The sequence below is a fragment of the Scyliorhinus canicula genome, chromosome 13 (genome assembly GCF_902713615.1).
Source record: "Scyliorhinus canicula chromosome 13, sScyCan1.1, whole genome shotgun sequence".
Lineage (NCBI taxonomy): Eukaryota > Metazoa > Chordata > Chondrichthyes > Carcharhiniformes > Scyliorhinidae > Scyliorhinus > Scyliorhinus canicula.
In genome coordinates this window covers 8,454,233-8,476,084 of record NC_052158.1, presented here as the reverse complement: position 1 = coordinate 8,476,084, position 21,852 = coordinate 8,454,233, and the positions used below count along the sequence as shown (strand labels likewise).

Here is a 21,852-nt window from a genome sequence, read left to right as displayed (position 1 = left end):
GGAGTGAGAGGGATAGTGGGTGAGGAGGGGGAGGGGGAATGGGGTGAGGAGGGGTGAATAGGGCAAGGAAGAGGCAAGGGGTTTGAGGAGGGGAAGGGGCAGAGGAAGGAGGGGTAGAGATTTTAATGAAAAGAGGCTCGGAGAGCCTCCAGGTGTGGAACCATGATCCATCCCTCAATTCAGGAAGTCAGTGAAAAGCGAAAGTAAAAGTTTTCAGGGAGGGACGAGCTGTTGCTGTGAACATTATTACTCTTCACAGATCTGTTGGAAAAAGGTGGAAAATCTTGGATCAGGTTGCTGTGAAAAACCCCTGGTCGCCACATTCCGGCGCCTGTTCGAAGAGGCTGGTACGGGAATCGAACCTGCGCTGCTGGCATTGTTCTGTATTACAATCCAGCTGTTTAGTCCACTGTGCTAGACCAGCCCCCTTTCTCCAATCTTCACTTTCTGAATGAAATCCTTGTTTTGAGGCGACACATTGTGAATGGGGATTATTATTAAATAGTGATCGATGTGCGATTACAGACTGGGTCCAAACCAGGATCCATCCCTCAATTCAGGAATGATGTGGAGGTGCCGGCATTGGACTGGGGTGAGCACAGTAAGAAGTCTTACAACACCAGGCTAAAGTCCAACAGGTTTGTTTCAAACAACAGCTTCCGGAGCACAGCTCCTTCCTCAGGTGAAGCTGGTGCTTGAAACAAACCTGTTGGACTTTAACCTGGTGGTGTCATTTACTCAATTCAGGAAGTCAGTGAAAACCAAAAGTAAAGGTTTTCAAGTAAAAGGCGGAAAATCTTGGATCAGGTTGTGGGAAAGTCAGAGGTGAGTCCCAAATCTTCTTTATTTTGGGGAGGGTTTATTTCCTGTGGGATTGGGTGTTTTTTATTCAGGCTGAAAGGTGCCGATCAAATGGAAGGAATTGAACTGGGAGCAGCTGGAGATTGTCCAGGGAGAAGTGAGAAACTTTCTAAAATGTCTGTAATCCTGAAGAGAGAGTGGAACTGGGTCCTATCAGGATAAGGGAATGGGAGCCAGAGGAGATTTCAAAGCTGAAACCGTCAGAGTCAAACACAGCGACCAGAAAGAGAGACGGAAATAAAAAGGAGGAACAGAGTCTTGTGACGGTCATTAAGATGTTTGTGTTTAAATTCATTGTGGATCACAGGAGTGAGTGTGAACACCAATTTGTTGGTGAAGTGAACAAATGGTCCAGCACCAGGTACTTTTGAAGATCACATTCCATAAATCCCTCCTCATTCATCTGCATCAATTCTTGATTTGGATTTTTTTATTGTTTCGATAAGCAGGTAAAGGTTTAAAATTCCACAGGTATACAACATATTTCTCAACAGTAAATGATTCACTCAGAGAGCAGGCAGACTGGCTGAGAGTCACTTTAAAAAGCTCAATGTGAGTAAGTGAGGCTGTTTGCAGCTCTCTGACTTGAAGGTTAACTTTAACACCAAACATAAGCTGGAGCTGTTTGTACTGGCAATGTGGGATGGATGTTTGACATTTACTGGGATGGGAATGAGGATCCTTGTTCTGGTCAGTATTACCAAATAACCTCTATGTTTGGTGCAAACTATTTTTGTCCTTCCACGGAAGCTTCCTCTAGCCTGACAAACCTCCAATGGACATGTTGTTGCCTCAAGGATAATGATGGTCGAGAGTCCATCACCTGGCTCAGAAGGAATCTCTCCCAATTTTACCACTTGGCATTGGCATTTGTTGGAAGATTTATTGGTTGATACTCATTGTTTGACTGTATTATGGACGCACTGGATTTCCCAGCCGTTCTCACCACCGGGAGCATAAAACGGGAAACTCCATTGACAGTGATGGGATCAGAAGATACCGCAGCCAGCCATTGGTAGGCCATCTTTGCCACTTCGAAACCCACCACAGGGGGTGTGGAAAATCCCACCCACTATTGAGGGGGAAGAAAGGTGTGTTCACAGTGCAGTCAAACGGTTTAAGTATCAACCGATAAATCCTTCTAATGCCAGGTGGTAAGGTGTGCGTGTCCATGATTAATTAAACTGGGATAGGTTAAGAGAGACAGCTTGTCTGTGAGAACTGAGAGATAGAAGGGTAATGGTGTTAAGTTAATGTATTTGTATTGAGGGGTTATGGTGTGTGATGAACGATCAATTGCACAAAGATCAATGGAGGACATGCTTATTTATACAGCTCCTAGTGGGTGGAGCCAGACGGCAGGGGCTACCGGTGAACCTGTAGCACAGGTCCTACCTTACATCCCCTAATACAGGTGTACACAGTGGTCCACCACATTCACCCCCTGTTAAAAATGAGTACGGCGGGGGTGGTGTTGAACTAGATACAGTGTTGAGAATTATGTACAGTGTTTTAGAAAATTAGTGGGGAAGGGAAAAAAAATGTCCATTTTGACAATCGGGTGCCCGTCAGAGGTTCAGTCGATCCGGTGCTTTGACGATTCGCTGGGAGCGACGTAACGGTGGCGGCGATGTCGGTGCTGGCGGTGCTGGTGTCACCGACGTTGGTGCTGGTGCAGGCCTGCAATCAGATGAGCCCAGGAGTGTGCCGAAATCTTCTTCGTCCTCTTGCGTGGGCAGGGGAAGGAGGGATAGACCTGGTGGGGTTAATGTTGGGAGTGCCGGGGGAGGGGAGGGTGGCGAATGGGTGGGAAAGTGTGTTTGACTGGAACATGACGGTGCTAGGTCCCTGACGGAGACAGTATCTTGGCGGCCGTCGGGGAACTCCACGTAGGCATACTGGGGGTTGGCGTGGAGCAAGTGTACCCTGTCCACCAAGGGGTCCGCCTTGTGGAGTTGGACGTGCCTATGTAGCAGGACCGGTTCTGGAGCTGCGAGCCAAGTCGGGAGCAACACCCCGGATGTGGATTTCCTGGGGAAGGTAAAAAGACGTTCATGGGGTGTGTTTTTTGTGGCGGTGCACAGTTATGACTGGATGGAGTGTAGTGCATCAGGGAAGACCTCCTGCCAGCGAGAGGCTGGGAGGTTTCTGGACCGTAGGGCCAGCTGGATGGCCCTCCAAGCAGTCTTGTTCTCCCTCTCACCTGCCCGTTTCTCCGGGGGTTGTAGCTGGTTGTCCTGCTGGAGGCTATACCTGCTGAGCAGGAACTGACGCAGCTCATCACTCATGAATGAGGATCCCCTGTCACTGTGGATGTAGGCGGGGAAACCGAAGAGGGCATAGATTGTGTTGAGGGCCTTGATGACGGTGGTGTGGTGGTATGATTAGCATAGCTGCCTGCCATTGGTGCAGAACACCGGCTTACCATTGGCCCTGGTCAGTCATGTGCCTCTCGACCGGTTGGTTGAGACCAGTCATGTGACGGCTCCCCGATTGGTCGAGAGGTTGAGTTAACCCCACCTCCAGGGCGGGGTATAAATACCCAGTACTCCCGGCGGTCGTCCTTCTACTGTAATCGACCGCAGGGCTAACATCTAGTAGATTAAAGCCACACTTTTGTTCAGCAACTCGTCTCACATTCAATTGATGGTACATCAATTTAATCTACTAGAAATTTGAAGATGGAGCTCCGGATCAAGCCCGAATGCCTCCGCATCAGCCCGCAAACTCCGAACGCATCAGAAATCTTCAAGCATTGGCTGGCGTGTTTCGATAGCTATCTGGCGACCGCAAGCAGCCCCCCCACCGTGGCACAGAAACTTCATGTTCTCCATTCCAGCGTGGGCATGTCGGCCTACGCGATGATAGAGGAAGAAAAGGAATATGACGTGGCCATGGATAAGCTAAAAGGACAATTTCTCAAGCCGGTAAACCGAGTGTACGCCCGACATCTGCTGGCTACCAGACAACAGTTCCCCGGTGAGTCCTTAGATGATTTTTACCGGGCCCTTGCTGTCCTGGGGAGGAATGGCGCCTGCCTCCAAGTTTCAGCCGCTGAGCACATGGAACTTTTAATCAGAGATGCTTATGTGGCTGGGATGCAGTCCGCCGCTATCCGCCAGCGGCTGCTGGAAAAAGACGACCTCAGCCTAACTGAGGCACGGACTCTCTCCACCTCCCTGGAGGTTGCCGACTTAAACGCCCGCGCCTATGTCCCCAGCCGCGCTGCAGCACCCTGGGCCTCCTGGCACGCTTCCCCAACGCCATCCGCCGCTCCCGAACCCCCTCAGGCCTGCGCCGCGGGACGCCCCGACAAGTCAGCGGGGCCCCGCTGCTATTTCTGTGGGTTTGCCATACACCCTCGCCTGCGCTGCCCAGCCCGCTCCGCCCTTTGTAAGAGCTGCGGGAAGGGCCATTTTTCGTCGGTCTGCCAGTCCAAGTCGGTCGCTGCGCGGCACAGGAGGATCTCCTCCTCCGGGCCCTTCCGGGCCCTTACAGCGCACCGCGTCAATCTCCCCCCCCCCCCCCCCCCACCCCCGGGCCCCTGCGCCCGGCCTGCGCGCCTCTTTACCCCCGCTCTCAGCCGCTCCGATCGGCCCGCCGGCACCGCTAACCCCGCCCCCAGCAACCACGAGGGTCCTGCGGGCGCCGCCATCTTGGGCCCCGGACGCCATGTGCGGGTCCTGGGTGCCGCCATCTTGGGGCACCGACTCCACGTGCGGATCCTGGGCACCGCCATCCTGGACTGGCACACAAGGTCCTGCCAGCACCCACTCGGCCGACGACGACGATTATGGATCTTCTCCACGGCTCGCGGCCATTCAGCTCGACCAGTCACGTCCACGCACGCTCGCCAAGACGACAACGCAAATTCACCTCAACGGGCACGAGACGGACTGCCTGCTGGACTCCGGGAGCACGGAAAGCTTCGTACACCCTGACAGTAAGATGCTGTGCGCTCCCTGTCCACCCTGTAAAACAGAAAATCGGGTTAGCCTCAGGTTTGCACTCCGTCCGCATCACCGGGTGCTGCATCGCGGACCTCACGGTCCAGTGGAAGGTTTTTAAAAATTATAAACTCCTTGTCCTCCCTGACCTTTGCGCACCGGCACTCCTAGGACTGGAATTCCAGTGCAACGTGCAGAGCTTGACCTTCCAATTCGGCGGCCCTATACCCCCCCTCACTGTCTGCAGCCTCGCGTCCCTCAAAGTGGACCCCCCCTCCTTGTTTGCTAATCTCACCCCGATTGCAAACCCATCGCGACCCGAGCAGACGGTACAGCGCCCAGGACCGGACCTTCATCAGGTCCAAGGTCCATAGGTTGCTGAAGGAAGGGGTCATCAAGGGCAGCAACAGTCCCTGGCGAGCCCAAGTGCTGGTGGTCCGGACTGGGGAGAAAAAACCGGATGGTCATCGACTACAGCCAGACCATCAACCGGTTTACGCAACTGGACGCGTATCCCCTCCCCCGTATTTCCGCCATGGTAAACGAGATTGCGAAATACAAAGTCTTCTCCACGGTGGACCTCAAGTCCGCTTATCACCAGCTCCCCATCCACACGAGTGACCGCAGGTACACCACGTTCGAGGCAGATGGGCGCCTCTACCACTTCCTCAGGGTTCCATTCGGTGTCACAAATGGGGTCTCGGTCTTCCAACAGGAGATGGACCGAATGGTCGACAAATACGGATTACGGGCTACCTTCCCTACCTTCCCGTATCTCGATAGTGTCACCATCTGCGGCCACGACCAGCAGGACCATGACACCAACATCCGAAAATTCCTCCAAACCGCAAAACTCCTTAACCTGACCTACAATAAGGATAAGTGTTTAGCACCGACCGTCTAGCCATCCTCGGCTACGTAGTGCGTAACGGAGTGATAGGCCCCGACCCCGAACGCATGCGCCCCCTGATGGAACTCCCTCTCCCCAATACCCTCAAATCCCTCAAATACGGTCTGGGTTTCTTTGCTTACTACGCCCAATGGGTTCCCAATTACGCCGACAAGGCCCGTCCCCTCATTCAGTCCACGACCTTCCCGCCGTCGACACAGGCCTGCCAGGGCTTTAGCCGCATCAAAGCGGACATCGCAAAGGCCATGCTGCGTGCCATCGATGAGTCCCTCCCCTTCCAGGTCAAGAGCGACGCATCAGAAGTAGCTCTGGCGGCCACCCTGAACCAAGCGGGCAGACCCGTGGCCTTCTTCTCCAGAACCCTCCAGGCTTCCGAACTCCGCCACACCTCAGTGGAAAAGGAAGCCCAGGCCATAGTCGAAGCTGTGCGACACTGGAGGCACTATTTGGCCGGCAGGAAGTTTACCCTCCTCACGGACTAACGGTCAGTATCCTTCATGTTCGATAAAGCACAGAGGGGCAAGATTAAGAACGACAAGATCTTGCAGTGGCGGAACGAGTTGTCCACGTACAACTACGATATCTTGTATCATCCTGGGAAGCTCAATGAGCCTCCTAATGACCTGTCCCGCGGTACCTGCGCCAGCGCGCAGATAGACCGCCTCCGCTCCCACCACGCGGACCTCTGCCATCCAGGGGTGACCCGTTTCTATAATTTCATAAAGACCCGCAACCTGCCTTACTCCATCGAGGAAGTCAGGACAGTAACCCGTGACTGCCACAGCTGCGCAGAGTGCAAACCGCACTTCTACCGCCCCGAGCGCGTGCATCTGATCAAAGCATCCCGCCCCTTCGAACGTCTCAGCATAGACTTCAAGGGGCCCCTTCCCTCTAGCAACCGCAACATTTACTTCCTGACGGTGATCGATGAATACTCCCACTTCCCCTTCACCATTCCCTGCCCCGACATGACCACATTGAGCGTCATTAAGGCCCTCCTCTCTATCTTCTCCCTGTTCAGCTACCCCGCGTGCATACATAGCGATCGGGGGTCCTCATTTATGAGCGACGAGCTGCGTCAATTCCTGCTTGGCAGGGGCATTGCCTCTAGCAGGATGACCAGCTATAACCCCTGGGGTAACGGACAGGTCGAGCGGGAGAATGGTACCATCTGGAAGACCATCCTACTGGCCCTCCGGTCCAGAGATCTCCCTATTTCCCGATGGCAAGAGGTTATCCCCGATGCCCTACATTCTATCCGCTCCCTTCTCTGCACCACAACTAACCAAACACCTCATGAACGTCTTCTTGTTTTCCCCAGGAAGTCGTCCTCCGGATCCCCTCTCCCGACGTGACTGGCCGCCCCCGGGCCCATCTTGCTCCGGAAGCATGTGCGGGTGCACAAGTCCGACCCGTTGGTGAAACAAGTCCAGTTACTCCACGCTAACCCGCAGTATGCGTACGTGGAGTACCCCGACGGTCGGCAGGACACGGTCTCCCTCCGGGACCTGGCACCCGCCGGCGTGCGGCCTTCTCCCCCTTCACCACAGACCCCCCCCGCCCCTTTTTCCCCAGCGCCCCACCCAGGCCACCCCTTCCTCATCCATGGCGTCTCCACCACCAGCCCGGGGTACGGAGACAGTTCAAGGACCATCGCTTCCGGAGTCCAGGACATCAGCTGAACAACCACCATCGGCTGAATCAACGTCACCAACTCCCCTGCGGCGGTCTGCCAGGACGTCACGGGCAACGAAACGGCTGATCGAGTCCATTTAACTTCAACACCACCATGGACCTTGTATGGACACTATGTACTGTTGCTAAATGTCTGGGCCAGTGGGAAGCCAAGGATACATTTTCTTTCCTCTCCTTACTACTCATACCACCAGTTCTCCCCCCCCCTCCACCAGCTCTCGTTGACACCCCCCCCCCGGCTTCTTTCTCCGCAAGGGGTGAATGTGGTGGTATGATTAGCATAGCTGCCTGCCATTGATGCAGAACACCGGCTTACCATTGGCCCTGGTCGGTCATGTGTCTCTCGACCGGTTGGTTGAGACCAGTCATGTGATGGCTCCCCGATTGGTCAAGAGGCTGAGGTAACCCCACCTCCAGGGCGGGGTATAAATACCCAGTACTCCCGGCGGTCGTCCTTCTACTGTAATCGACCGCAGGGCTGACATCTAGTAGATTAAAGCCACACTTTTGTTCAGCAACTTGTCTCGCGTTCAATTGATGGTACATCATGTGGCAGACATCATATCGGGGCATGGGATGACGAAGGGCAATCTGGACTACTCATCGACCACACTGAGAATATACGTGTTGCGGTCGGTGGAGGGGAGGGGCCCTTTGAAATCCAGGCGTTCAAAGGGGCGGGAAGCCTTCACCAGGCGCGCACTGTCCGGCCGGTAGAAGTGTGGCTTGCACTCCACGCAGACCTGGCAGTCTCTGGTGACTGTCCGTACTTCCTCGACAGAGTAGGGCAGATTGCGAGTCTTGACGAGGTGGTACAGTCGTGTGACCACCGGGTGACAAAGGCTGTCGTGCAGGGCCCGGAGTTGGTCTACTTGTGCGCTGGCACATGTACCTCGGGAGAAGGCGTCTTGGGGCTCGTTGAGCTTGCCGGGGCAATACAAAATCTCATAATTATAGGTGGAGAGCTCGATTCTCCACCGCAAGATTTTATCGTTTTTGATTTTGCCCCGCTGCGTGTTGTTAAACATGAAGGCTACCGACCGCTGGTCAGTGAGGAGAGTGAATCTCCTGCCAGCCAGGTAATGTCTCCAATGCTGCACAGCTTCAATGATGGCCTGGGCCTCTTTTTCGACGGATGAGTGCTGAATTTCTGAGGCATGAAGGGTGTGGGAAAAGAATGCCACGGGTCTGCCTGCCTGATTTAGAGTGGCGGCAAGGGCGACATCTGTAGTGTCGCTTTCTACTTGGAAGGGCAGTGTCTAATCTACTACGTGCATCCCGGCCTTGGCTATATCAGCTCTGATACCTATAAAGGCCTGTTGTTGCTCGGCCGCGAGGGGAAATTGAGTGGACTGTATGAGTGGGTGGGCATTGTCCGCATAGTTTGGGACCCACTGGGCGTAGTATGAAAAAAACCCCAAGCAGCGTTTGAGAGCCTTGGGGCAGTGGGGGAGGGGAAGCTCCATGAGGGGGCGCATGCGGTCGGGATCAGGCCCCAGAACTCCGTTCTGGACCACATAGCCAAGGATGGCTAAGCGGGTCGTGCTGAACACACACTTCTCCTTATTGTAGGTGAAGTTGAGAAGAGAGGCGGTGCGGAGAAATTTAGAAAGGTTGGCATCGTGGTCCTGCTGATCATGGCCGCAGATGGTGACATTATCTAAGTACGGAAACGTGGCCTGCAAACCGTACTGGTCGACCATTCGATCCATCTCCCTTTGGAAGAACGAGATCCCGTTAGTGACGCCGAAGGGAACCCTAAGAAAGTGATAGAACCGACCGTCCGCCTCAAAGGCAGTGTATGGATGCTCCGATTTTCGGATGGGGAGCTGGTGGTAGGCGGATTTCAGGTCAATTGTTGAGAAGACCTGGTATTGTGCAATCTGATTGACCATATCAGATATGCGAGGGAGGGGGTAGGCGTCGAGCTGCGTGTACCGACTGATGGTCTGGCTGTAATCCACGACCATTCTGTGTTTCTCCCCAGTTTTAACTACTACCACTTGGGCTCCCCAGGGGCTGTTGCTGGCCTCGATGATACCCTCCCGAAGCAGCCGCTGGACCTCGGACCTGATGAAGGTCTTGTCCTGGGCGCTGAACCATCTGCTCCTGGTGGCAACAGGTTTGCAATCCGAAGTTAGATTGGCAAAGACGGAGGGGGGTCAACCTTGAGGGTCGCAAGGCCGCAAATGGTGAGTGGAGGTAGGGGCCCGCCGAATTTGAGGGTGAGGCTCTGGAGATTGCACTGGAAATCCAGGTCCAGCAATAGTGCAGCGCAGAGGTTGGGGAGGACGTAGAGACGGAATCCACTGAATTCTACGCCCTGGACTGTGAGAGTGACCGTACAGAATCCTCGGATCGGGACAGAGTGGGTTGATTTTCACCGTTGTCATACAAACTTCTAACAGGGTTATACAGGGTAGATTCTAGGGGCAGCACGGTTGTACAGCTGCAACAGCGCTGAGGACCAAGGTTCGATCCCAGCCCTGGGTCACTATCTGAGTGGCGTTTGCGCATTCTCCCTGTGTCTGCGTAGGTTTCACTCCCACAACCCAAAGATGTGCAGGCTAGTTGGATTGGCCACACTAAATTTCCCCCTAATCGGAAAAAAAATAATTGGGTCCTCTGAATTTATAAAAAAAAACATACAGGGTAGATTCAGAAAAAATGTTCTCGATGGTGGCGGAGTCCAGAACTAGACGCCATAGTTTGAGGATAAGGGGTGGACCTTTCAGGACTGAGGTGAGGAGAAACCACTTCACCCAGAGAGTGTGAATCTGTGGAATTCTATACCACAGAAAATAGTTGAGGCCAAAACATTGTGGAGGTTCCTCTCCAAGTCACTCACCACCTGGACTTGGGAAATATATCGCCCCTCCTTCATTGTCGCTGAATCAAAATCCTGGAAGTCTCTTCCGAACAGCACTGTGGGTGTATCTACACCTCAGGGATTGCAGTGGTTCAAGAAGACAGCTCACCATCACCTTCTGAAGGGCAACTACGGATGGACAATAACCAGCGATGCCCACATCCTGTAAATGAATTAAAGAAGAAAAAAGGAAGAATCCATCCATCCAAGGACAATACGTCCATTAAATGAGCAACAAGATAATGATCACAGAGCCGGGCCTAACCCAGTACCACCACCAAATAACAATCAGGAGAACTGTGCCCCAAGGATTACCACCATCAAAGATGGAGACCCATGTCAGGAGAAACAACTGACTCATTCCTGAACGGGAGCCACACAAGTCCCAGTGCTCAACAGGATAACACAACTTCTGCTTGGGCCTGAAAAAGGAAAGGTGCTAAACAAAAATAAGACTCTACGTCCCACCAGATAAAGACAGACAGATCTCACTCCCATCACCTCTGACAGCAATTAGAATAGTTGAAGAGGGAGACCTGTACCAGGAAAAATGACTGACTCCTCCCTGAAGAGGATTCAGACTAATCCCACTCCACACAGAAAAATACAAAGTCAGCCTGGGCCTGAAGAAGAAAAAAGGGAAACCAAGAAAATAAAATAGCTCTGATCATAGGGAGGCCTTCCTCAAACAAAGCGATGACCGAACTAAGCTAAACAACCACATCCTCCACCCCTCCCCCCGCTCCGGCTCTGCTCATCCTTCCCCCAAGGAGATATTAGGATAAAGAAACTGTGCACAAATCTCAAATCCAATAGTCAGCTTAACATGATATAACCTTCTTAAATCAGGATAACCAGCCGTGCAGGACATCGCACCCAAAATATTTACTTCCCTGCAAGCAGATAAAATACAACATTAACAGACAACAACATGATTATCAGGGAGTGAAGTCCAGGATAACAACTGAGGAATGCGGCAGTTGTCAGGATGAGGAATAAGACCATAAGACACAGAAGCAGAATTCGGCCACTCAGCCCATCGTGTCTGCTCCGCCATTCAATCATGGCTGATATTTTCCTCATCCCCATTCTCTTCCCCGAATTAATCAAGAACCTATTTCTCTCTGTCTTAAAGATACTCCGTGATTTGGCCTCCACAGCCTTCTGCGGCAAAGAGTTCCACAGGTTCACCATCCTCTGGCTGAAGAAATTCCTCCTCATCTCTGTTTTGAAGGATCGTCCCTTTAGTCTGAGATTGTGCCCTCTGGTTCTAGTTTTTCCTACAAGTGGAAACATCCTCTCCACCTCCACTCTATCCAGGCCTCGCAGTAACCTGTAAGTTTCCTTAAGATCCCCCCTCATCCTTCTAAACTCCAACGAGTACACACCCAGAGTCCTCAACTGTTCCTCATACAACAAGCTCTTCATTCCAGGGATCATTCTTGTGAACCTCCTCTGGACCCTTTCCAAGGCCAGCACATCCTTCCTTAGATACGGGACCCAAAACTGCTGACAATACTCCAAATGGGGTCTGACCAGAGCATTATACAGCCTCAGGGGTACATCTCTGGTCTTGTATTCTAGCCCTCTCGACATGAATGCTAATATTGCATTTGCCTTCCTAACTGCCGATTGAACCTGCACATTAACCTTAAGAGAATCATGAACAAGGACTCCCAAGTCCCTTTGTGCTTCTGATTTCCTGAGCATCTCCCTATTTAGAAAATAGTCTATGCCTCCATTTCTCCTTCCAAAGTGCATAACCTCACACTTTTCCACATTGTATTCCACCTTCCACATCATTGCCCACTTTCCTAGCCTGTCCAAATCCTTCTGCAGCCCCCTTGCTTCCTCAATACTACCTGACCCCCTACAGGTCTTTGTATCATCTACAAACTTAGCAACAGTGCCTTCAGTTCCTTCTTCCAGATCATTAATATATATTGTGAAAAGTTGTGATCCCAGCACAGACCCTGAGGCACACCACAGTCACCAGCTGCCATCCTGAAAAGACCCCTTTGTCCCCAATCTCTGCCTTCTGCCAGTCAACCAATCCTCTATCCATGCCAGGATCTTACCCTTAACACCATGAGCTTTTAACTTATTTCACAGTCTTCTATGCGGCACCTTGTCAAAGGACTTCTGGAAATCTAAATAAATCACTTCCACTGGTCCTCCTTTGTCTAACTTCCTTGATACTTCCTCAGAGAACTCTAACAGATGTGTCAGACATGACCTCCCCTTGACGAAGCCGTGCTGACTCAGTCCTATTTTATCATGCACTTCAAAGTACTCTGCGATTTCATCTTCAATAATGGACTTTAAAATCTTACCAATGACTGAAGTCAGGCTAACCGGCCTATAATTTCCTGTCTTCTGCCGCCCTCCCTTCTTAAACAGCTGTGTTACATTAGCCACTTTCCAGTCCTCTGGGACCCTTCCTGCCCCCAGTGATTCCTGAAAGATCACCACCAATTGCTCTTTTCAGGAGCCGATGCTGACTCGATGGGCTGAATGGCCTCCTTCTGCACTGTAAATTCTATGATTCTATGATTCTACAATCTCCTCAGCTATCTCTTTTAGAACACTGGGGTGTAGTCCATCTGGTCCAGTTGATTTATCCACCTTCAGACCTTTCAGTTTCCCCAGAGCTTTCTTCTTAGTGATGGTTACTGCACTCACCTCTGCCCCCTGGTTCTCCTGGAGCTCTGGCATCCCACTGGTGTCTTCCACCATGAAGACTGATGCAAAGTAACTATTCAGTTCCTCTGCTATTTCTTTGTTTTCTATTATTACTTCTCCAGCCACATTTCCCAGTGGTCCAATGTCTATTTTTTTTACCTCTCTTACCTTTTATATATTGAAAAAAAACTCTTCCTACCTTCCTTTATATTATTAGCTAGTTTGCACTCATATTTCATCTTCGCCTCCCTTATTGCTTTTTTAGTTGTCCTCTGCTCGGTTTTAAAGGTTTCCCAATCCTCTGGCTTCCCACTAATCCTCGCCATTTTGTATGCTTTTTCTTTTGATTTTATGCTGTCCTTAACTTCCCTCATCACCCATGGATGCCTTGTCCTGTCCTTAGCATGTTTCCTCCTCCTTGGATGAATTTGTACTGTGCTTCCCGAATAACCCCCAAAAACCCTGCCATTGCTGTTCCACTGTCTTGCCTTAGGCTCCTTTTCCAATAAACTCTGTCCAGCTCCTCCCTCATTATCATAGAATTATCATAGAATTACCATGTCTGTGCAGTTACCCTTATTTAATTGTAATACCGTTCCATCTGATTGCAGCTTCTCCCTCTTCCTCTCAAACTGCAGGGCAAATTGTATCCTATTGTGGCCACTGCTCCCTAAGGATTCCTTCACCTTAAGTTCCCTAATCAAGTTTGCCTCATTACACATCACCAAACCCAGAATTGCCTGTTCCTTAATAGGCACTGTCACAAGCTGCTCCAAAAACCGATCTCTTAGATATTCCACAAATTCCTTTTCTTAGGATCCACTACCAACCTGATTTTCCCAGTCCACTTGTATATTGAAGTCCCCCATGATTATTGAAATATTCCCTTTTTTACGTGCCTTTTGTATCTCCTAATTTATTTTCTGCCGTATATCCTGAGTACTGCAAGGGGGCCGGTACATAACTCCCATCAGGGTCTTTTTTCCTTTGCGATTCCTCAAATCTACTCACAGAGATTCTGGGCGAAATTCTCCGCCCCCCACGACGGGTGGGAGAATAGCGGGAGGGCCTTCCCGACATTTTTGCCGCCCTCCCGCTATTCTCCCACCCCCCCCGCCGAAGTCCCGACCCGAATCGCTGCCGCCGTTTTTTTACGGCCGGCAGCGATTCTCAGCTGTTAGATGGGCCGAAGTCCCAGCCCTTTCCGCCGTTTTTACGAACGGCAAACATACCTGGTCTTGCCGTTTGTAAAAACGGCGTCACAAACTCGCTTTTTATAACCATGGCACCGATTGGCACGGCAGTACCACGGCCGTGCCAAGGGTGCCATGGGCCCGCGATCGGTGCCCACCGATCGCGGGCAGCGGGCCCGATGCCCGCGCACTACTTGTCCTTCCGCCGCCCCGCAGTATCCATTCGCGGGGCGGCTGAGGGGCAACCCGGACCGCGCATGCGCGGGTTTCGCGCAAAAACGCGATGATGTCACCCGCGCATGCGCGGGTTGGAGTCTTCCAAACTGCACATGCGCGGCTGACGTCATATGACGCGTCAGCCGGCGCTAACTCCGGCAAGCGGGCATAACGATTTTCGTTAAGCCCGTCTTGCCGGAGCCTACGGCGTCGGGCTGCTAGCCCCGATCGGGGACCAGAATCGGTCCCCGGTCGGGAAGGGGCGCGCTGCCGTAAAACCCGCCCGGGTTTTACGGCAGCTTTACGATTTCTCCCGTTTTGGGAGAATCTCGCCCTCTATGTCTTCTGATCCTATGTCGCTCCTTGCTATTGATTTATTCTTTACTAAAAATGCAACCCACCCCCTTTGCCCATCTGCCTGTCCTTTCGATAGGACACATATCCTTGTATATTTAGATCCCAGCCCTGATCCCCTTGTAGCCACGCCTCTGTGATGCCCACAACATCATACCGGCCAATTTCAATGTGCGTAACAAGTTCATTTACCTAGTTCCGTATACTGCACGCATTTAGGTACAACACCCTCAATACTGCATTGACCACCTCTCTTCTCACACTTGTCACCTTTTTTGCTCTGCCGGAGGGTGATGTTCTTCTCTTATTTTGGTTCTCTGTTTCCCCTTCAGTTATTACACCTTCTAAGCTAACATCCTGGTTCTCCCCCCCCCCCCCCCCCCCCGCCAGTGGTGCATGAAACATGCAGACATCAGGATAAAGCAGCATCCAAAATGGTGAGCACTCTTCAGGATTTTCCAAGGATTCCAACGATCAGGACACATAGACTCCTTACTTCCAGCCTGCTGTCTCGGCTGAGCCCAGGCAGATTATTATCTGAATGGCTATAGATTCAGAGAGGGGAATGTGCAAAGAGACCTAGATGTCCTTCGGCACCAATTACTGAAAGTAAACATGCAGGTGAAGTAGGTGATAAAGAAGGCAAGTGGTATGTTGGTCTTCATTGTGAGAGGATTCGAGTACAGGAACAGGGATGTCTTGCTGCATTGTATCGGGCCTTGATGTGATCACACCTGGATTATTGTGTGCAGTTTTGGTCTTCTTTCCTGAGGAAGGATTTTCTTGCTCTGGAAGGAGTTCAGCGAAGGTTTGCCAGGCTGATTCCTGGGATGGTGGGACTTCCTGTTTGTGCTTCCAAAGTGAATAACCTCACACTTATCCAAATTATACTGCATCTGCCATTGATTTGCCCACTCGCCCAACCTGTCCAGATCATGGTGGGAGAGTCCAGAACCAGAAGTCAGTCTGAGGATGACGGGTAAATCATTTAGTGCAGAGATCAGGTGAAATTCTTCACCCAGACAGTGGTGAGCCTGTGGAATTCTCTACCATGGAAAGCAGTTGAGGCCAAAACACTGTCTGTCTTCAAAATGGAGTTAGGGTTAGGGTTAGGGTTTAGGGTTAGGGTTCGGATTAGGAGGCATTTGCAGCTAAAGGGATCAAAGGATATGGAGGGAAAGCAGTACTCCAGGGACGGAGCGCAAGCCGTGTAACCCAAGATAAAGCAAATATTAATTGTGCATCAGGGTAAAATAAAGGATTAAAAGATGAGCTCATGAAAGTGCTACCACTCCCATGCTCGCATCATATGACAGCCCCCCCCCCCCACCCACCCACCCCCCCCCCCCACTCCCGTTCATCAGATTTATTGAATATCATGATGTTGTTTTAACTTGCTACATTTGGGTTGCCTGTTCAGCACCATAATCCCTCAGTTACCATCCCCTGATCAATAAAGTTCATAGACGGGGATATGGAATGTCTTCGTGTTCTCTCAGCACTTACCACAGGAATGAAGCCTCCCAACCACAGAAACCAACAGATAACATGTGAGTGAAATAAAGAAAACAGTGTGGGGGAGGGGGGTGGATAGACAGACAAGGAGAGTGACAGAAACAGCAAGCTAGCCTTCTCCAATTTAATTCTGCCCAATTTTCATGTGAAAATTGGACAATACAAGTCAGAAAGTGGAGATGTTGTGTCAGATCTCCACCTTTCTGTGCTGACATTTCAGGTGAAGGAATTGTTCACCAACTGAAACTGGGAGGAGCCAATTTTAATCTTCAATTGAACTCCATTATCGATGATGTCATCCTGTTCCCACAGTTTCCCAATGATTGTACCTGGATTGCTCCGTGATCTCGCATTGTGATAAAATGGCTTCCAGAGTGGCTCATTTGCGTACACTGAAACTTATTGAAAAAAGGCTCCCCAATGGACTTTCAGCCCATTTATTAATCATTTATAAAATTTGCTTTTTGCTGTTATCACTTTGGATATTTGTGGTAATTATTGCAATATAACCTTCTCTCCGACAGCAGTATCACATTGGGTTACCGCAGGGACCTCCCCCAATATTAGAGCACATTAGTGGTTAAGGAGAACAAATGGAGCATTGCCAGTCAAGTCAGCCTTACCTGAGATATTGTGCATTTATCCATCAGCATGGCTACAGCATATTCCACAGGGAAAGTGCGCTGATATTCATTTATCAGAGGAGCAATTCCTATTGAGAACCAAATCTTGAGGGAAGCAATGGTAACTCAATGGTTACATGATTAAATTATGGTCAAATATCAAAGCCTGACTCGTCTTAATTCAGGATCATTCTTCAGATGCCAATCATAGTATTTTATTAAAGTCTCCAGAGACACAACACAGCACAGTGGTAAAAAAATAACACAACACACACATGTTCACAGGATGTAACCACAGTTCAGGAACTTCAGGCCCCGGGAGTTTACATCTCAACAAAAACTTGGTATAACTGTTGCACAGCCTGTTTGACATTGGTGTGAGTGCACTGTCGATGTAACATGAGATCTGTGACAAGTAATGCAACTATCACTTCTCTCCCTCTCAGGCAAATCCTCTTCTGCTCAGATCTCAAGATGAAAGCAGTTCACCACATTGTGCTGTTACTACTTGTGATTCTGCATTCAGTACATGGTAAGAAATATTATAACCTGTGTAGTTATATTACCAGTAACCCTCCCATGGTGTTACTTACAATGTTAGGAAGATTCATTCTTTTGCAACAACAGCATGGTTTCTGTCAGTTAAGGGATGATGTCTCAGACACTGATTTACAGCGATTCTATAAACTCAATTCTAGTTTTATTTATCATATTCTCGAATTGTTCCATTGGAGCTTTGAGAATTCCACTTCAGAATTCTATTATTATTCTGTGAAAACTCTGATTGACCTTTCTGTGTATTAAGATGTGTATACTTTTTCAATACTGGAGAGATTTGAATGGTTAACTTTAACATTGACTGGGTAAGAATGCCAGAATAAAGGATATTAAAATGATTTCCTCATTTGATAGAATATATGTCATACATATAACTGAGATAATTGACTAGTGAGAAAAGTTATAGCCCATGGAATGAAAGGGGCAGCAATGTGGATACAGAATTGGCTGAGTAATAGGAAGCAGAGAGTAACCGTCAGTGGATATTTTTCAGGTTGGAGGAAGGTTTGAATTTCCCCAGGAGTCGGTATTGGCACCCTTTTCCAGATTTATATTAATGATTTTGATCTTGGTGTGCAGGTGACATTTTCAAAGTTTACGGATGTTGTGAAACTTGGAAGCATTGTAAACTGTGAGGAGAATAGTATAGATGTCCTTCAAAAGGTGGTGGAATGGACAGATCAGTGGCAGATGAAGTTCAATGCGGAGAAGTGTGAGGTGGTGCATTCTGGGAGGAATGGAACTAATGGGGGACTAGGAACTCATGGGGGACTTTAATTTTCCAAATATTGACTGGAAACACTATAGTTCGAGTACTTTAGATAGGTCCGTTTTTGTCCAATGTGTGCAGGAGGGTTTCCTGACACAGTGTGTAGATAGGCCAACGAGAGGCAAGGCCATATTGGATTTAGTACTGGGTAATGAACCAGAACAAGTGTTAGATTTGGAGGTCGGTGAGCACTTTGGTGATAGTGACCACAATTCGCTTACGTTTACTTTAGTGATGGAAAGGGATAGGTATACACCGCAGGGCAAGAGTTATATCTGGGGGAAAGGCAATTATGATGCGATGAGGCAAGACATAGGATGCATCGGATGGAGAGGAAAACTGCAGGGGATGGGGATGCAATGGAAATGTGGAGCATGTTCAAGGAACAGCTACTGCGTGTCCTTGATAAGTATGTACCTGTCAGGCAGGGAGGAAGTGGTTGAGCGAGGGAACCGTGGTTTACTAAAGTAGTTGAAACACTTGTCAAGAGGAAGAAGGAGGCTTATGTAAAGATGAGACGTGAAGGTTCAGTTAGGGCGCTCGAGAGTTAGAAGTTAGCTAGGAAGGACCTAAAGAGAGAGCTAAGAAGAGCCAGGAGGGGACATTAGAAGTCTTTGGCAGGTAGGATCAAGGATAACCCTAAAGCTTTCTATAGATATGTCAGGAAGAAAAGAATGACTTGGGTAAGAGTAGGGCCAGTCAATGACAGTAGTGGGAAGTTGTGCGTGGAGTCCGAGGAGATAGGAGAGGTGCTAAATGAATCTTTTTTGTCAGTATTCACACAGGAAAAAGACAATGTTATCGAGGAGAATACTGAGATACAGGCTACTAGATTAGAAGGGCTTGAGGTTCATAAGGAGGAGGTGTTAACAATTCTGTAAAGAGTGAAAATAGATAAGTGACCTGGGCCAGATGGGATTTATCCTAGGATTCTCTGGGAAGCTAGGGAAGAGATTGCTGAGCTTTTGGCTTTGATCTTTAAGTCATCTTTGACTACAGGAATAGTGGCAGAAGACTGGAGGATAGCAAATGTTGTCTCATTGTTCAAGAAGGGGAGTAGAGACAACCCCGGTAACCATAGACCAGTGAGCCTTACTTCTGTTGTGGGCAAAGTCTTGGAAAGGTTTATAAGAGATAGGATGTATAATCATCTGGAAAGGAATAATTTGATTAGAGATAGTCAACACAGTTCTGTGAAGGGTAGGTCGTGCCTCACAAATCTTATTGAGTTCTTTGGGAAGGTGACCAAACAGGTGGATGAGGGTAAAGCAGTTGATGTGGTGTATATGGATTTCAGTAAAGCGTTTGATAACGTTCCCCACAGTAGGCTATTGCAGAAAATACGGAGGCATGGGATTCAGGGTGATTTAGCAGTTTGGATCAGAAATTGGCTAGCTGGAAGAAGACAAAGGGTGGTGGATGATCGGAAATGTTCAGACTGGAGTCCAGTTACTAGTGGTGTACCACAAGGATCTGTTTTGGGGCCACTGTTTGTCATTTTTATAAATGACCTGGAGGAGGGAGTAGAAGGATGGGTGAGTAAATTTGCAGATGACACTAAAGTCGGTGGAGTTGTGGACAGTGTGGAAGGATGTTGCAAGTTACAGAGGGACATAGATAAGCTGCAGAGCTGGGCTGACAGGTTGCAAATGGAGTTTAATGCAGAAAAGTGTTAGGTGATTCATTTTGGAAGGAATAACAGGAAGACAGGGTACTGGGTTAATGGTAAGATTCTTGGTAGTGTGGATGAGCAGAGAGATCTCGGTATCCATGTACATAGATCCCTGAAAGTTGCCACCCAGGTTGAGAGGGTTGTTAAGAAGGTGTACGGTGTGTTAGCTTTTATTGGTAGAGGGATTGAGTTTTGGAGCCATGAGGTCATGTTGCAGCTGTACAAAACTCTGGTGCGGCCGCATTTGGAGTACTGCGTGCAATTCTGGTAGCCGTATTATAGGAAGGATGTGGAAGAATTGGAAAGGGTACAGAGGAGATTTACAAGAATGTTGCCTGGTATGGAGGGAAGATCTTATGAGGGAAGGCTGAGGGACTTGAGGCTGTTTTTGTTACAGAGAAGAAGGTTAAGAGGTGACTTAATTGAGGCATACAAGATGATCAGAGGATTAGATAGGGCGGACAGTGAGCCTTTTTCCTCGGATGGTGATGTCTTGCACGAGGGGACATAGCTTTAAATTGAGAGTAGATATAGGGCAGATGTCAGAGGTAGGTTATTTACTCAGAGAGTAGTAAGGGCGTGGAATGCCCTGCCTGCAACACTAAGGGCATTTAAATGGTCATTGGATAGACATATGGACGATAAGGGAAGAGTGTAGATGGGCTTTAGAGGTGTTTCACAGGTCGGCGCAACATCGAAGGTTGAAGGGCCTGTACTGCGCTGTCATGTTCTATGTTCTATGAACATGGGAAGACAAAATAAAATAAGAGGTACAATTCTGAAGGGAATGCTGGAGCAGAGGGCCCTGGATGGATATGTGCATAGATCATTGAAGGTGGCCAAACAGGTGGAGAAACATAAAACGTAGGTCATCATAGATATCATAGATATCATAGAATTTACAGTGCAGAAGGAGGCCATTCGGCCCATTGAGTCTGCACCGGCTCTTGGAAAGAGCACCCTACCCAAGGTCAACACCTCCACCTTATCCCCATAACCCAGTAACCCCACCCAACACTAAGGGCAATTTTGGACACTAAGGGCAATTTTATCATGGCCAATCCACCTATGTAAGAAAACAAAATAGAGTCTTACATTTAAACGGCACCTTTTTCAAACACCTCGGGACATCCAAAAACACTTGATAACAACAACTTGTATTTGCATTGAGCACAATAAAACATCCCATGCACTTCACAGGAATGGAATTGGGCAAAGTTTGACACTGAGGCACAGAGGGAAGTATTAGGACAGTTAACCAATAGATGGTTCAGAGAGGTTTTTGAGGAGTGTCTTATGAATCATTTTTGAAGTGTAGTTTCTGTTGTAACAGAGGTCAGGATGGTGAGCTATCTGCTCAGTGTGGTTAATGGATGTCAGACTGGTTCTAGAAGCCCAGGGACACTAAGAGACATTCCGAGTTGGATTTTGCTTTCCCCCACACCATTACCTGTACTTTACAAAGATGCCTCACTGCTTCCTGAGGAGGAGCTACTTCTCACACAGGGTGGTGAAATCGTGGAACCTGCTGGCCCATAGTGCGGTGGAATCTGAGTCATTAAATGGTTTCAAGAAAGAGACAGATATATTTTTGATGAAATATGGGTTAAAGGAATATGGACAACGGGTGGGGAGGTGGATTTGGGACCAGGAAGATATCAGCCATGATTGAATGGTGGAGCAGGCTCAAAGGGCTGAATTGCCCACTTCTGCTCCTAATTCCTATAAAGAGCAAATCCAGAACTGGGCGAGGACCATGTGGTCCTGCAAGTGGGAAGGACACACGATCAGAACTTACCAGGACAGAGGGGCTGAACTGGCCAAGCACCACTGGAATTCAACGGGACCAAGGCAGCTTTATTCATGAGAAAGGTACGGTTCGGGATGCTGCGGTCGCCAAAACTTCGGGTGACAGATGCCAACAAGAACATTACTTCAACACGCCGGGGGAAGCTGACAAATACGTCCGGAAAAACGGGCTAGGAATG

At 49.4% G+C, this 21,852-nt stretch overlaps 1 protein-coding gene across 1 annotated transcript in view; it reads left to right on the top strand.

Annotated features, from left to right (window-relative positions):
• Positions 1 to 245: 245 nt before the first annotated feature.
• Positions 246 to 21,852, top strand: part of LOC119976631 (butyrophilin subfamily 3 member A2-like) — a 103,329-nt gene continuing 81,722 nt past the window's right edge. Inside the window, exons 1-3 of the mRNA XM_038817267.1 lie at positions 246 to 274; positions 789 to 825; positions 17,312 to 17,397. Of these exons, the coding sequence (XP_038673195.1) occupies positions 17,340 to 17,397 (58 nt within the window). The 5' untranslated portion in view covers positions 246 to 274; positions 789 to 825; positions 17,312 to 17,339. The remainder of the gene's footprint in view (positions 275 to 788; positions 826 to 17,311; positions 17,398 to 21,852) is intronic.